Source organism: Cyprinodon variegatus, unplaced genomic scaffold (assembly GCF_000732505.1).
Source record: "Cyprinodon variegatus isolate N-32 unplaced genomic scaffold, C_variegatus-1.0 Scaffold100, whole genome shotgun sequence".
In the NCBI taxonomy this organism is placed as follows: Eukaryota; Metazoa; Chordata; class Actinopteri; order Cyprinodontiformes; family Cyprinodontidae; genus Cyprinodon; species Cyprinodon variegatus.
Window position 1 is genome coordinate 1,127,180 of NW_015150553.1, and position 17,989 is coordinate 1,145,168.

The window sequence follows — 17,989 nt, forward strand, 5'->3', positions numbered from 1 at the left end:
CATTCTTAACTTACTTGTTTCTTAAAAAGAAAATTACTTGATTTAAGGCAGTCAAAAAGATATTCTAATTTTATTAAATAAAGTAATAATAGCAAATCCATTAGTTGAAAATAGCTAAGAAGGCTCCAGCAGCTAGCAGCCAAATGGGCTGAAATAATGAAATAAATTGTCTTTTAGCTGTTCTTCAGTCTTTTACATCAGTCCATTTTCAGTTGTGAAATGTTGTAGATGTTTCTTGTGTTTAAACCTCATTTAAAGTCACTCAAAGGGTCTTAAAAAGGTTAAAACCTGGTTTTTGACTGGGTCCAGGACTTTCTATACCTAAATTTCCACCCTGATATTGGTATGTTTGTTTGGTCATTTAAATGTTTTATGGTCCATCTCCGTTTTGCTGCGATAGTCGTCATTCTTAAGGCATCAAAAGGTTATTTGGGTCTGACGATGGTGTTCATTGTGTTTGTGCTAAGCAATTATGTGTTAATCATGTGGACCAGATGTGAAATACTACTGTGTGAAGAGGTCCATTTCAGACCCTTATAGGGGCTCCTTATTTTGTCCCATGACCCTAATTAGACGCTTTTCTTGTGTTTGCTGAATAGTTTTTGCGTAGATCAGTTTGCTGAAATGCTAATCTAAAGCTTGTATGATTTCAATCTGTTATGATGTAAGTTGTTAAAGGTATTGTGTAGGATTTTCACAAATTTGAGCAACAAAAACTTCCACAAACCTCCTCTCCACAAACCTGTACCCTCCCGAGAGGGAACGCCTATTAAATGCATCCAAGAGCCCTTTTCTCCTTGCGCACTCTCTGTTTAAAAGTTGCTCTTCTCATAGTTCTTACAAGCTTACTGTGCCCAAAGTTCCACCCTATCCCCTAAATCCCTAAATCACTATATAGAGCAGGGGAGTATATATTGAAATTTATAGCAAAATTCAGTTAACTTACCATTCGGACAGATTATCACTGCTTTAGCTTCCCGTTGGTCCGTAAGTCCTCCTCCACTACGCAGTGCCTGCGCCATCTTTGTTATTATTCGCTGTGTCTGGTAGCAGCAGCCTATGGCGACAGTGGGCCGCTGTGTCAGCAAATCCCATAATGCTTTGCGAGGGGAGCTCTCCATGCAAAGCATTCCGGGATATATCTGCCTCTTATGAAGCCTTTCTTTTCAACTCATACACTTCGTAGACACTATTTGTCCTACGACCCTCGGCCATTTAGAAAGAACCGCGATGAAAAAGGTGAGCTTCAATGACTACCTGAAACCATAGCTCACCTCACCTTTATGGCTGAAAGTGCGCATGCGCAAAAAAAGGTAGCGGGGGCGGCAAGGTAGGATGGTTTTATGTAAAAAAAATCACCAGAATGATTGACAATTAGGAGGACCACTTATTTAGATGATCCACCCAGAAATAAAAGGTCATCCTCTATGCCTCTAATAGTCAAACAAATAACATATTTAGATACACTCCTACTCTTACGTTTCTTCAGGGAAAATCCCATAAATAGTTAGCACTTGATTTATTACATCACATGATACAAATCAGCCATGGCAGGCCTCCTGCAGTATGCTTGTGGGATGAGTTGACTATATGTGAACTCTTCTGTGCAACGTGCTTGTTTCATGTTTAATTATGCTCCATTGAGAGAAGCATTGACCTGAAATTTCCAATTCATGTATTTTGCATTTCATACTCATGTTTTTTTTCAGCTTAGATAATTGTAAACTTTAAAGTCAGGTATTCTGACATGAAGGGTTTTAAACATTCATTCCATAATCCTATACACGCATAGACATAAATCATCTATGTTGAAGATACTTTTATACATTGATTATTTTGGACTTATTGCACAAACCAATTGAAGATAAATGTATTTTTTATGCTCTTTGTACTTATTCACCAGTGTGCCAGTACAAATTCTGAGTCATCCAGGTCATAGCAACAAAACAGGCTTAAATCAGAGACAACCGATGGTTCCAGTAATCCGGGATGGTGCTGTAATTATATAGATATATAAATTTGTGCTTATGCCACCTTTTCTATTAAATCTTTTTTGCTGTTTCAACATTGCATTTTCTTTTTTGTAAATAGATTATTCTTTGTCACCTTTTTCTATTTTAACATTAAATGCTGTTTTTTTATGATTCACTTTTAGGTTGCAAGGTGGAAAAAGAGAAGATACAGTATAATGACCAGTGAAAAATGACAGTAACCAAAATTTTGAAAAGAATTGTTTTAGATATTTAGCTTTGTGATTATTTATTTAATTCATAATGGTTTTCTTTTACAAGCTAAGCTTCTAAACTATGCAGTGACCACTACATACTTAGATCGTTAATTCTTTGAATCACCAGCTTCAGTCAATAAAGCTGGTGTCAGTATCTTACAATGCAATTTAGTTGCAAATGTCTGCAGAAGAAGCGGGGAAAGCTAATGACTTTAGGTGCAATTAAGATCTGGTTTGCTGACAGAGAGCCTAACTTCTCTACTGTTGCTGAGGATGTCTGAGGGAAAAGAGAGTAGCTTTGATACAGGATGCAGATACAGGTATAAAGCAAGAAAAATAGAATATCTGGAATCTTAAAGCCAAGGTTATATTTTTATTGAGTATTTTAGAATATGGAACTTATTTGTGGATAGAGTTATTAGACAGAGATAAACATTTCATTTCATGAATTCTAACAAATTTCATGATGATGATATATATTACATGGTAATATATAGATAATTTATTACCATGTAACATAAGATCATTCAAATATTTATATATTCTAAACTGCTCCTGAACAGTGTGTTTATTCCCATGCACTGAATAGATCCATGGGGCTTCTTTTATAAATAAATGTATAAGTGGGGCATGGCATGATGGTCAGCCTGTGGTTCTGCTGAGGTTAACTGGAAGCCCAGGTTCCTTTAATATCCGCCTTAAGGTCTTCAGCTTTGTTGGCTCTTATATTACTCCTCTTCCTCCTGAAAATATTCCATAGATTCTCTATGGGTTTCAGGTCAGGCCAGTTTGGTGATCAGTCAAATAGTAATACCCAGAGGTGTCAAGTAACGAGGTACTTTGTTACTGTACTTAAGTACACTTTTTAGGTATCTATACTTCACTCCATTACTTTTTTTTCTTCCTACTTCTGACTTCTAATCATTACATTTTATCTATACTTTCTATTCTTTACATTTTTAAAACAAACGTTACTCATTACTCTTGGTTTATGTTTATAAATATTTATTTAACATCATGTGCGCCATCCAATGCAGATCATTGGCGCCATTTACATCTAGTGAAACCTAGTGTATTTGGATGAGTCATATAACGCAAACACTCATTGGTTAGCTAAAGGAAATTATTAGAAGCAAGCAGGTGATCTTCATACTGCAAACGTGAATTGTCTATGCCATGCTACAATGTTGGATTTAGAAAAAGATGTTGAAATGTCTGAAAGGTCGGACACAGGCGAGAGCGTATCAGGAGATGAAGAACAACAAGACCTCCCTCATCCTTGGCTCTATCTCAAATAATTTTTCGAAATAGTCGAAAAATTGAGCTTTCAATTCATATAGAGGAATCTGGCTGTTTTTTTTAAAGGTTACTTTATACTTTTATACTTTAAGTTGTTTGTGGAGCACATACTTTTTCACTTTTACTTGAGTAAAGAGGTCAAGTTGATACTTTAACTTTTAGCAGAGTGTTTTTAAACTGCAGTATCTATGCTTCTACTTAAGTAACAAATGTGTGTACTTTTTACACCACTGGTAATACCATGGTCACTGGACCTTGTAGGTTAACTATGGACATCGGAAAAAAAAAACAAAAAACACCAGCAGATGACAAGGCATCCCAAACCATCACACATTTTGGGAACTTCCGACAAATTCTTGCGTGATGATTTTCTTGGAGCTGCTTTTTAAGGGTGTTCCGTGTTCACTCTTTATTTTCGATATGATACCGATATCATCCTGATACAATATCAGCTCAAATCATATTGACTTTTATTACCCTTTTTATACAGTCGAATGTAAAAAAAAGTTTGATCAAGTAATATTAATACAACGGAAGCAGAGTGTCTCTATCACCATGAAAATATTGGAAATTTTAGATGCTGGACAATAAAATACAATGCAGGTTTTTTGCTAATTTTGGACAGATCTCTGAATATATCTGCTCATCATGACACCCACCTGCTTTTATCCCTGTCGCTAGGGCACCTTTTCCTACCAGTCTTCTCCCTTCACTCGAATTTAAATAAATAATGAAATGAATTCCATGATAATCCATGGATGTCAGTGATTCTCTCTTGGATATCTGTTGAGTCTACAGTCTTGTCCGTGATCATGTTACCAAGGCTACATATAGAGGTTTGGGAAGCATTTTCAGGTGTTTTGATGAAGGTGTGACATTAGTAGTTTCCAATACTTAAGCTTTTCACAAAATGAACCTTTTCCTCCAACAGAACTCTTGTCTTTTAATTTAGCTGTAAACCATAATCATTGAAATCACAAGAATTAAAGGTTAAAATACTTTTCTTGAATCTAAATGATATATGATTTTCTCTTTTGAAACAGATGAAAAAATTAGTCAAGATTTGTATTATATTCATATTTTTTGACAGGTACCTGTATGTATGCATTATGGCTGCTCAATATGGCCAAAACTTATAAAGTGATTTTCAATATAAATATAAGCAAAATAAAAATCTTTGAGAAACTGAAGAACAACCGTGACAGATGTCCATACAAAATTATAACCATATTTTATAAAAATTCTTTAATGTAGCATTTTAGAGATATTTTTCTTTAAAAAAAATAATAAAACACATTAAACTACATATAAACCCAGAACGTCAGTCAGTGACAAATGCTGTAATCATAAATATATAGAAATATCGGTAACTTCATATCCATCCATCCATATACCATCACACTTTATCCCAGCTAGGGTCAACTTCATATCATTGTTATGAATCAAAATTATATCAGGATATATAATGATAATGAGTTATTGTCCAGCCTTAGTAAGCAGCAATATTTTAGGGTAGACAAGAAGAGGATGAGATATTTTAAAAAGAGCATAAGTGCAGCTGAGAAGAGCAATTATGTATTTTTTGATCAGTTAACTGATTGGCTGATATTGTTGTTGGTGGCTACTCATTTACTAATTTATTTCCATCATGTTGCCAAAGCCGTGGATCTGTTTGTGTGTTCATGTATGTTGTTAAGTAAGGGGCACATAAAACACACCAAGGGCAAATGATGAGCTTTATTGGGTCAATCGGTCTTGCATAACAAAGGAAGTAATATACTCATCCTGGATGGTGATGGTTAGAGCAACCTTGAAGGAAGTTAATCTGTGTTGCATGTGATATGATGAAGCCCCAGAGTAATACAGATTTTACAGCTTTATCTTTAACTATCATCTATAATTTAACAAAAAAAAAATGAAGGGCATCAGTGTGTAAATAAGATATAGACATACTTGGTTGTATGATAATTTTTGTGCACAGAAAGTTAAATTTTTTATAAATTGTGTAGATGTGGAGGTGATTAATGTAGAAATACTATTGATTGAGCCAGCCCTGTGTTTATGAACTATAGAGGCTGAGTCAACAGTATAACCACAGCAACTGTATCAGCACCAAGAGGCCAAAAAGTTGCAGACACAGTGCTTTAAGTTAACGACTTATACTTAAGTGAAATAATGTTTACGGGGCAGCTGAGGATCATTCTTTTGAATTTTTGTGTCATAATATCTACAGATGCAACTGTTTATGTGTTTTGTTGTTTTCTGCAGATTGTACATCGAATTAGAGGCTGATATCTAGCAGTAAAACTTACTGAACACTTTGTTTTGCCTTTTTCTTGCTTTCTAGAAAGAGACCAGAGGCCAGTTCCTGTTGGACCATGTGTGTAATCATTATAACCTGCTGGAGAGGGACTACTTCGGTATTCGATACGTAGATCCTGATAAGCAAAGGGTAATTATCCGAACACAGAAGCACACAACCAAAACCACAAACTTTTTAAAGTATCTTTATTATTCATCACTGATAATTTGTCTCTCCCATCATTAAGTCAGATTTGGGTATAACTGTTTTGACAAACAAAAATAAAAATTTTATGTGAGCAAATGTTAAGAAATCATGTTCTTTATTAAGCTGTTAAACAAGTTTAGTAGGTACCCCTGTGAGGAACTCTAAGCTATCCACTGAGCTTCAGGGATCTGTCAAATGCAAAAGACAAAGTTTGTTAAAATGTAAATTTGCAATGTCCAATAATTCTTACAATTACACCTTTTAAAAGGCTTGTAAACATTGCAAATGAATGGGTTCAGGCATTTAGCAGATGTGTGGAAGATTCAGTTAAACTTCACTCAATTCAACCCAGTTTTCTTTTATAGTAGTTATTCTCAGTCAGTGTCATTTAGGTGCAGCTTGAATACTTCCACTAGGTCAGGGTTCTGCAACCTGCTGCTCCGGAGCCACATGTGGCTCTTTGGGGCCTCTATGATGGCTCTTTATAGTGGCTAAAAATTATATAAAGAACTAACTAATGCACTATAATAATAAATGCCAATTTTAGAAGCTTTAGTAATTTTTATAAATAATAATTGAATTGAATTATCACAACAGAATGACATGATGTTATTTAGTTTGAAAAAATATTGGCTATATCATATAATTTTTCTTTTTACATCAAATATTACGCTATAGAAGAAAATTCATGCTTGATCTTCATTAATCGTTATATGTTTTTTCCTTATTTTAAGCTACAAATAGAAACAAACTGTTGGTTGTTTAAGATGGCAACAGATTAACTATGGCAGATATTTTGTATGTATGTAGTATGTAATATTATGCGGCTCTAAATGACTTTTGCTTAGCCAGATCAAAAGCAAAATGGCTCTTCAATTATGAAAGGCTGGAGACCCATGTACTAGGTCAAACCTGGAAACAGATTTTCCCTAGAAGAACCTTGCACAACAAATTAAATTCAAATCAACTGTATCCAACTGGCAAACTATGATGGCATCTTCCAATATAAACACAAGACTGACCTTTGCTGAATTTCTTCCCTCTCTTTCTCTAACCCCTTCCCTATCAGACCACAAAACAACATGCAATTTGACTGGAATTAAATAAAGTTTCTTTCAATTCTCTTTTTTTATAGTTCTGTTTTGTTGTCTCATTGCTTATCAATGAGTTTAGAGTTTTAAACAATCAGTTTTGCTTGTTTTTCGACTAGATCTTACAGGACTGCCTCCTGCAGCCTCTGGCAATATTTTAACAGTATTAAGCAAATGAAATAGTCAGCTCAGGAACAAACAACTGCAAACAGAATAAAACTCACTGAGAGAAAATAGTTGAACTGATTCAGCTGCGCTCTGCTAGATGTTACTCAGGCAGCAGTGAGTGCATTACAGACTGAAGTGACAAATAATCAAGATCACTCTCCATATTTCAAACATCCCACACGAACAGACGACACCAGATGCTTCATTTACTGTAGCTAGACTGAATTTACAGTGAGCAAAACGCATCAGTTTTTCAGAGTGAAAATATTGTTGGAAAGTACACAACTAAATCGACCAAAAATAGGACAAAATGAAAAATAAAAAAATTCAGCAGATCTTCCTAAACTAGACATTTTATATTCAGAGGAAAGATGCAACAGAAGTAATGTGAACCTGTGTAAGGAAGTTAAAAATACACCTAAAACTCAAGTTAAATCTGGTCTGTTAAATACAAATTTCCCATTGTGATGTAAATAAGCTTTATTCTCTTCTTTTCTCGCTTTGTTCTAAGTTTACTGATCTAATGTAACAAAAAAATGGAGGGGAATTGGGGGGGGGGGGGGTCATTTTACACAGTAGCTTGATTCTGAAGAAAATATTTCTTTTTAGGCTCTATCTGTTCAGAAAGCAGCCTTGGGACAAATCTCACCTCATAGATGGATATCTGAATAAAGCAAACACATTGAGGAGTTCTTAATTCATGTAATTTATACAGGAAGTGTATAGAAAAAAAGTGATTTTTCATGCTGCTGTTATGGAGTATGTATGAGCAAAACCTTTATTTTGTGTGTAATACTGCAACAAAAAAAAAACATAAATAAACAGAAATGGATTTAAAATGACAACAAAATCAAATAATTGGGAAAAATGGAAATTAAATATGATTTTTCAGTGTAATCTTTGAACCTTTGCTGAAATCCAGCTTCTCTGATTTCAACATGTAACACTTTGTTCAATATTATTGCTGTTAACATTGAACAAAAAATGTATTCATCAGGATAAAAGACCTTAATACATGATTTTTTTTTCTTACAGTGTCCTGTCTGGCTATGTGGCAATAAGAATAATTGTCCTGATGCCAAAAGGAGCCCAACAGATTTTGCTTTCACAAGTGGAGCAATACGGCTATCACCATAGTGTTCCACTTGATTTATGCATATAAATAGCTTTAATATAATTCATGCAGGGAGTATTACAGATTATATGGACACTACAATTTAACAGGAAAGGAAAATCAGAAAAAAAGGAGAAAAGATAAAAGAAAGAGGAGATAAAAGGGAGATAACGTAAAAATAAAACTTCAGTCTGCTTCATCACCTGCAAAGAGATGTAATAAGAACAACACAACCAACGTGACATGATCTTTAACACAGGTTTAACTAGGAAACTTTACTTTAGATATTAAGTAAGCACACAGTAATTTAAGGATGGTAATTTCGCTTCTATTTGGCTTGTCATTTTTTAAGGTTTCCTTTTTTTACTTTCATTCATGTCCTATTTTTCTCTCTTTCAGCATTGGCTGGAGCCCAATAAGCCTGTGGTGAAGCAAATGAAGTGTAAGTGTCCCTTCTGCTCACCTTGTTGCATTAGTCTCTCTGCAAAAGCATCAGTAAGCATGCTTCAGTGTCCGTCATAATGATAGGCATCCAAACATATAAATCAGCAGCATTTAAAAACCTGCATTTCTCCTAAAGAGATCTTTGGAGACCTTCCACTTACAACATCTCATTGTTTGCAGAACCAAGTTCAATGAAAGATCAAATGGGTCATCATCTCAACAGCGTATGAACATTTCCGTACATTTTGTGCCTTTATATTATAGATGTTCCTCCCTGGAGCTATAATTACTTATTGGACACTGACTGTTGATCCAAACAGAGCTCATTAAACACTTTTCTTAATCAAAGCCCTCTGTCTCTGGATAGTGTTTTCAGATGTCCAAAAAAGCAATCTTCCAGGGCGTTTGTCATAGCTACAGTTCTTTAATAGTTTCTAATAATTGATCTTACAACTCTATTGGAAATTTCAAGAAATTATTTACATTTTTCATGAAGAAGTGCTTCCTGTAAAGGTCTGCATAATATTTAAAGTTTGAAGAGAGTATGATTTTACTCTAATGGAAGTTAGCCACATTAATGGTTGTTGACAACAGCCAAGCAGACTGCAATATTATCTATGCCAGCAATTATTAGCATTTGCTATTGTTTTATCCTCCTTTTGGACTGATGGCAGTTTGCCAGCACCACTCTTAACCCCACTCTCTGTTTGCCATTACAAAGGCCACTTTACAGATGAGAATAAATGTAATTTTCTGAGTAAGCATTGGCTGGTCTTAAATTATCCACCATGTTTTGCTTCAGTAGAAAGTCTTTTTCTTTTCTTTTTTGTCTCAATGAACAGATCAGCAGATACTGTATCTGAAGGTCTTTTATAGATCTTACTGAAACCTGTGGCCTTGACATTGATTCTTATAAGCAATAATTATCAGACTACTGTATCATTCCTGTTTTAGGCCAGTCTAGATTATTTTGAAGAGAATTATGAACCTCAACATGCCTCAAAATGCATGGTGCCAGGTGAGGTTTTCAGATAAAATTGTGATTTATCAGCGTTTGGTAATGTCTTGAACAGCTTCACAGTCTTTAACAAGGGACAGTCTTTGAGTCACAGGTGCTACGTGCACTGGATGCTCCTTATGTTTGTCACAACAAGCTCAAATGTAGGTCAAACTCAGGCCTGACTGGGTATACTGATGTCATGGTACTTCAGTCAGACTATGCTCAAAAGAAAGACTGTCTTTATGTCCCAACAAAGAAAATGTTTTGGAGTAACTCCCCGCCAAAACAATAAAAAAGAACAATAACAAAGCAAAAGAAAATTGTGGCAAAGAGGGCTGAAACTGTCCCAAAGGTGCTACTACTTGTAGTTGTTGTCTAGCGGCTTATCTGGGAACGGATCACACAGGCAGCAGTCTCAGCAGACACTCCCAGATTTCCCTCTCCGCAGATAACTCTAGCTCATCCAGTCGAGAGACATAGTCCGTCATCCTCTAGGCCTCCTCCTGTAGTGATGTGCCCTCGAACACCCCCCGGGGGAAGGGCCTAGGGTGTATCCAATAAAGATGTCCGAACCTCCTCAGTAGACTCCTCTCTATGCGGAGGAGAAGCAGCTCTATGTTGAGCCCCTCCTGAATGACTGAGCTCCTGTCTCTAATGGTGAGCCAAGCCATACTGCATTCAAAGCTCATTTCAGGCGCTTGTATCCAGGATCTCATTCTTTTGGTCATTATCTAGATCTGATGACCATAAGTGAGGGTGCGTATGTAGACTGACTGGTTAACCTGAAAGATCACTCAGTCAGGAAGAGGCCCATATTTCAAAAGTAGAAAGTTAAGTTTACAAATGTACCTCAAGACAAGGACTCAGATTTTTCATGAATGTATTATATTTTATTAAACTAAAACAATCTGGGCGCCAAGATGATCACAGCTACAGATTTGAATAAAAAAGAGGGATGCCTGCATCCTTTAAACCTAACCATTCCAGCTTTAATGCAGCATAATGCTTTGTGTGTTGTTTTCAAATGGGGGGAACTAGTGCACTCCACAAACCAGTTTAAAGGAAGAGCAAATTACACGACTTCAGAATATTAAAGCAACTGTCATGATGGGCTAAGGACTTGACCCATACGCAGAACACTACTGGAGACTGAGTAAAAGTTTGAACAAAGTTTATTGAGAAACACACACAGAGAATGTAATGACTGGTTCAGGTGCTGGCCCGGGGCTGGTTTCAACTCCTTTCTGGAGAGATGAGAGTTTGATTAGCTTAGCAGTTTGATTGTATGATGAGAGAGTTGAATCTTTTAATGTACCTGAAGAGGTTCTGACAGATCCTATGAGAGGGGGAACCGTTGGGTCCAGAGACAGTTGAAGAGGCAGAGAGTTAAGCAGCAGCAGTGTCTAGCTTCGAGCTGGAGAGTTTTCAGACTTGGGTATGTTTCCAAGCTCTTCCTCTGAGAGCTGATGAAGGAATCCAGATTGAGATCTTCAGGTTTGGCTTACTTGGCAGGCAGGCAGGTTCTCAGATTAAGCTCATCCAGAGCTTCAGACGTCGGTGGGTTTTCCTGTGATCAAAGAAGACAGAGGCAGATTAGAAAAGCTTGTTTCTCTCTAGAGTCTACAAGATTTCCTAAATTCTTAGAGGCTCAGGTTCGCTAACCAAACTTGGTCAACACTGCGGCGTCGAAGGAAGGTCTGACTGCTGCTTATGAAGGGTGGTCCTCTGATGAGCTGATAATCCTCAGGTGTGGTGAGGACTCCAGCTCAAGAAGCCCACAGCGCTCTCTGCTGGAGACAGGTGGCAGATCTCCAGATCCCAACAGCAACACCTTAAATATTAGTTTAAGAAGTTAAGATGTAAGCACTAACAGGTCCTCCAAATGGAGAATCACAGTGATTATATAGCAAAATTAGTGACAAAGTGGCTAAAAGACACAAGTCCAGATAGGAGTTGCCACCATAAAGCCATAACCTCAGTAATTCGCAGGAATTGGTAAAAAAGTGAATAAAATCCTTTGTCTGATTTTCTATTCGTTTTGGGTCTTTCTAACTTAGGTACATGTAAATGTTTTGTTTCTGTTGTATATCTGAACACATTAGTAATAGAACATTTTTGATGTTTCAAAAATTGCCACTTTATGTCAATTTGTTCAGCTTTTTTTTTTATGTAGTTGTATTGTATTGTATAATGTATTTATTTCAATCGTACAGTAAGTTACACAAGTCTAATAAATTTCATTTAATGTATCTTTTTTTATTTCTTTAATTTGGGGGAAAAAATTTTGACATTAATGTTGTTTTTAAAGTTTTATTGTAAATCTGTATTTATTGACAATTAATTTAGACTTAAACAAATTTATTTTGTCATTTTGTACACACTCTCTAGACTTTTTAATTTCTTTAAAGTGCAGCCTTGATAAAGGTAAGCAGCAGTGATACAAAAATACTGTGATGAAAAAAAAATTTACATGTGACTGTATAGTTACAGTTACAACATTCAGTTTTTTTTTGTTTTGTTTTTTTAATTGAACAGTTCTCTACTGAGTTTCAAATATCTTTGCAGCAAGTTTTGGGATATATATATATATATTTTTTTTTAAAGGACAGAAAAAAAAAATCGGGATAAAAATCTACTTTACCTTCATAAAAAATTTAACCAAAATCCACTTTGGGGGTTTTGAGATCTTTGTGAGTTTTAATGTTGCCTGGCATGTATGTTTTTATTCAACGGTTTCTTCCTGTGCTCTCATAATTCTCCATCTAGTCTAGATGTTTCCTCCATTTCTTTCATTTCCTCTATTCCTGCATCCTCACATTACTATCTGAAGTTCACTCACCCTTTAATGACTGCGCTGTTCTTTCTGTCCTGTTATGAATTAGTAAAAGAGCTAATGGCTGCATAATCTCCCTTAGAGTAAATGCAAGGCTGAGGCTATTTGCTGAAAACTGGAATTACGGGGTAATAAATATGTCATGGACAAGAGTTAAAAAAGCAGAATATTCCAGAGCTAATTCAAACTAATTGAGCGACGCTTGTTGATAATGAGGCTAAAACAGGGAAGCCAGATTAATCAGGAGCATAGCTGAAATTGTGGAGTTTGAGATGAGAAAAAGCTGACGGAGAATGGAAGAAAGGAAAAAAATTAAGAAGAGGATGGAGGAAGAGCATTGAATAGATTTGATTTGAAATGACACATCATCTCTGCCGCTGGCAGGCTTTTTTCCCAACCAAATTAGATTTTCGCGTCTTGTGTTTTGGGGACTTTTTTTGGCTCTCAGCTTACGCACATCAGTAGATTTTACATTTACACGGCGTTTGCACCAGCAGCCTTTCTCAAGAAGGTTTTCAGAGACACTGTTGCCATCCCTTAAGCCTTAGCAAATAAGCAGCTCCAGTTGTTTTGGAGCTGGTGGGAGGATGCATTTTTCACGTTGCTCAGCATGTATTATGTAGATGTGAGCTGTTTTTTTTTTTTCATGGCTAGATAATACCACAGGGGCTCCTGCTCTTAAAGGCAGGCTGGAGGGGGGGAGCACTGAGAAGATTACTGGTTAGAGAATATTATTTCTTCTCCTCTAACACTCCTCTTCAAACACTCCATTTTAGAAATTTTAATCTTCAAGGCCCCTACATTTCTGACCAATCTTTATAAAAGTAAACAAATAAGTGAAAACGAAAGTAATCCCACACATATAAACTGGAATATGCATTCTGATTAGGCTCTTTTTTTTGTTTAAATAACTTTTAAGCAGCTATTTAACCTAATTTTTATTAAGTACACTTTTATGTATTAAAACTACTGTTGCTTTGAAGTAATATGCTAATGTTAAATCTTCTACTTTTATAAACTGTAAGCAGAATATCATCACGATTAATTGAAATAAAGAATTGAAACCATCTGTGTGTGATTAGTATATAAGAGGCATTATACTTTGTGATTTCAGTTATTGAAATAAATGAATTATTGAACAATAGTTCAGCAATTCTTCCTGTGTATCTTCTTTTTCTTCAGCAGCTCAGCAGCCATACACCATGTGCTTCCGCGTCAAGTTCTACCCCCATGAGCCAATGAAAATTAAGGAGGAGCTCACCAGGTAAAAAATGACAGATAAAGATGATTTATTCATGTGCAAATATTTCTTTTTTTTTTCATAAAATTATTTGATTGGAGCAGATGCTATTTGCATTGATAAAATTAAATCAGGTTTGCACTTAAATTACATGCAATACAGTAAAAATGATATGTCCCAAAAGCGTTTCATTCAGGCTTATAAGCAGAAAAGGGGAAGATGAAATAAAAGCATCCAAAACTTGCACAAGGAAAACTATGATAAGAATATAAGACTACATGGTAAACGCCACTTTACAACACAAAATACTGTACGGTTGTTAAAAATAACATTAGAAAAATGTGCAACATATGTCAAGATGTAAATTCAGATGTGTATGTATGAGCTAAACAAGTACAAAATTGACTCAGTTAAATAAATAAAAACGTTATTGTGCAAATAAAATGTTGAGGCAATACTTCATTTGCTGGAGAAACCAGTTAATGTTTGGTTGAATACAATATGCCAGAACCATGTAGTGACTCTATAGGAGAAATTCCTAACTTGACATTCCATCTTAAAAAACTGACAACATGTACTGATACACACCTTCTTTGGTGTAGATTCTCAGTAACCCAGGGAATCCATACGTGATTATTGCTTTTTCATGCTTTTCATTCTTTTGTGAAAGAAACACACAAAGAAAAAGAAGAGCAGGTGACTTCTGTTTAAGCACCTAAGACCTGCTCACCAGCAATATGGCTATAAGAGACGAAAGGGATGATGTTTACCACCACATCTTTTCATTTTTCTACTGCTCCTGAGGCCCAACAACATTTTCTTCAGCCTAATAACCGAGTATTTAATGCAGCTCTGTAATAATCACCTAGTTATTTTTCTTCCTTTCAACAATATATAGACAGCTCTGACCATAAAGGAGTATTTGCTTATGTCACATAGCATTAATGGGAGGGACAGTGGCAGATATATCATGGGAACACCAAGCAGGTATTTTCCAAATTAGTACTGAAGATTTTAACGTAATATTAAAGCTCTACAGATGCAACAATCTGATGCCTTATTTATTTTTATGATAATATATCAACACAGCCAATAGATAAAAATATGTAGTCATAACAATAGACCTTTAGTCTTTTTTTCTCCTTTCAGTCTATAATGAATTCCTTCTGCCACTTGTTACAACCCAAGCTGAATTGGTCTGATATACATTTCACTAGTTGATGTGATCTCTCTTGGAAGCTCATCCGCATCCATAGCAACAAGTGTCCCCAGATCTAGAACCAATGTTTTTTTTGTGTTTTTTTTTTTTTTTGTCTGGGAAAACCAGACAAATCAGCGCATTAGCAGCACGGACATGTCTGCAGTGAAGCTGTTTCTATAGTAACCACAGCACCGATCTGCTGTATGGTTAGTGTCGCAAAGGGAGCAAATGCTTCTGTTTAAATCATCGTTTAAAAGGATAATTTCTTTCACTGTTTACGGATTCAAAGCAGTCAATAATCTACCTTTCAGGGACAGCTAAGCTATGCTTAAATTAAAGCATATATTTATTTATTTTAAGTGGATATGTGTTTGTCTGTATTCTGCCAGATACCTCCTATACCTCCAGCTGAAGAGAGACATTTACCACGGCCGCCTCCTGTGTCCCTTTGCTGAGGCTGCATATTTGGGAGCCTGCATCATACAGGGTAAGGATCGGTTCAGAGCAACAGGAAGACTGTATGATGTTGGCTACATATATCGACAACCAAGTGTAAAGAGGTTTACAAAGGTTTCAAAATAGATTTGTTTTCAATAGCATATTCTTGAACAGGAGATAGAGATAAAATCTTTAACTTGAGAACATCCTAAGAAACATCTTACACCAAGGAAAACCCTCATTTTACAGCAAAACAGCTGTTAAAATGGCAGATTTTGCTGTTTGAAAAGCATTTAGTTTTCTTCTACAGCTCCTCTATTCAGCTCCCTTAACAAGTTTACTATAAGATTACAGTCTTGGAACTGATTGTCAAGGAGGAAAACAATCAGCTCTTGTAACAATATGTATGTTCAACCATCTGTGTTGGTCTTGGCTCCATGTTTATGATTATTTAAGTGCTGAAAGATCCTGTAATTACCCATTTTCACATTTCTGGAAGAAAAAAAAAAAGTTTTATTTAAACATTTCTGCTAGTAGTTCGTGGCGCTTTATACTGTTATAACATTGTCACTAAGTTTGTTTTGTTTGTTTTTTTAAATCCCAATTTTCACTTGAGAGTTTAAGTTTACCAACAATATATTTTCCTACTTAAAGGTATAGTGGAGGATTTTCACAAGTTTTTGAAAAACCCGCCCTCTATATTTAAAAAAAAAAAAAGAATGCACATGAACAACCCAGTGCAAGAGCATGCACAAGCCCATTTCTCTGAATGACTGAATTACATCATTACTTTTTGATGAAGTAGAGAAAACGTACATTGAGAACTGGTGGACCCACCAGTCATTGAAGAACAGGTTGCCATTGGGTTGACAGGAAAAGGATTTTAATACAATACATGAAAATAGAAACAGAAATAATTCTTCAAATACGAAAGCTAATGTTCTCTCTGAAATAAGTGTAGTGAAAAACTTTGGGGTAAGCTGAAGAGAGGGCAAGAGTGGTTCCATATTGTTATCCTGCTGAATCCCTTTAATAAAAAAAAAAAAAAAACTAAAAAAAAAAACTTTTTATTCATCAGATTTGGTTTGGGAATTTGAAAATGTATCTTTTAATATAAACTAAAAAAGATGCCGTAAATTTCTATTTTAAAAAGCTGCATTTTGTTGTTAGCTTTGTCAGCATTTAAAACGGTTTTTAATCTAAACTCTAAAAATATATTATATGTCATATACGATATTATGCTGTACTTAAAAAACTCGCTCCTAGCCAACAACATTTTTGTTGTCTGAATTCATAACTAAAATGATGCCACCTTAGATTAGAAGATAAACTGTATTCCTGACTATTGAAGCATTTGGCTCATTTTTCTGGGTTCTTGCTCATTAACGAGCTAGAATTAACATTATAAGAATTATCTTATAGTGCCACATTTTTATGACACCAAGAAATCTATGTAAACCTCTGGGAAAATGGATTAAAATAGATTTTTTTTTTCATTCTCTTAATTAACACTTACAGATAAACGTCATATCACAGTCGCTTCACTGTGGATTAGGAAGCTCAGCCGTATCAATGAAGCCCCCTGGCTGATGCTCACATCTCTGAGCTGTGCTAACAGCCTCTCACTGGCTTGTGTCCTAGGAGAGAAGAGTGTGACTCGCCCAGTTATCTCAAGCCAAAGCGTGTCTGCAGCGTATCATTGGCTGCTCTGATTAATGAGGACAGGTCCCCATCCCACTTAGTCAAAATGTTGCTTAGGGGAGATGGAGAATATGATTATTGTTTAATTAAACTCTTTGTAGTTTTTTCATTTAACCTTTGCTATGGTTATTAATCAAAAATGGGTCCAGAATTAAGTGTAGGTCAGAGGGATTTATTCTTAATCCAATCATTTCCTTCATCTGAATCAGCTGCACTTCTGTCACATTGTCTATGAAAATAAATGTTTAGCAAAAACAAAAGAAGCACAACTGTAATACTAGCTTAATTTGCAAATAACTATTTGTTTATTTAGGCAATGTGTTCATTATTTCACTTTCTCTCACTCAGATTAGACTACCATAATTTTAACCTGCAGCAGATTGAACTGAAAGATCCTTAAACAAAAAATCCTGAACTAAACCTTTTTTGTTTATCTAAATAACACACACTGACACAAACAAATGCACATGATGATCTGCTGAGTGAACCTGCTTCTTCTTTTCTGTATCTAAACGTTGGTGCCTCATTCAGTGGGATTGATTTACTACAATGGAAATAAAGAAACATTAAAACTCCTTTTTAAATTCCCTGATTTAAATAACAGTAACCGCTCACGGTGAGCGGTTACTGTTATTTATTTGGGTGAGCGGCTCACCACTCAAATGATTTTAACTTCTGCACAAAAGTTTCACATAACCAAATTTCTATTTAAAGCACATCTTAT

The 17,989-nt window shown here is 35.5% G+C and overlaps 1 protein-coding gene across 6 annotated transcripts in view; it reads left to right on the forward strand.

Annotated features, from left to right (window-relative positions):
- frmd3 (FERM domain containing 3) overlaps positions 1–17,989 on the forward strand; it is a 58,387-nt gene that overhangs the window by 17,682 nt on the left and 22,716 nt on the right. For 4 of the 6 annotated variants that reach the window (XM_015374253.1, XM_015374255.1, XM_015374257.1 and 1 more), the window contains exons 2-5: positions 5,874–5,978; positions 8,808–8,850; positions 13,868–13,949; positions 15,516–15,613. In XM_015374253.1, the coding sequence (XP_015229739.1) occupies positions 5,874–5,978; positions 8,808–8,850; positions 13,868–13,949; positions 15,516–15,613 (328 nt within the window). The remainder of the gene's footprint in view (positions 1–5,873; positions 5,979–8,807; positions 8,851–13,867; positions 13,950–15,515; positions 15,614–17,989) is intronic. The other 2 variants (XM_015374254.1, XM_015374259.1) reach the window with 1 other exon arrangement.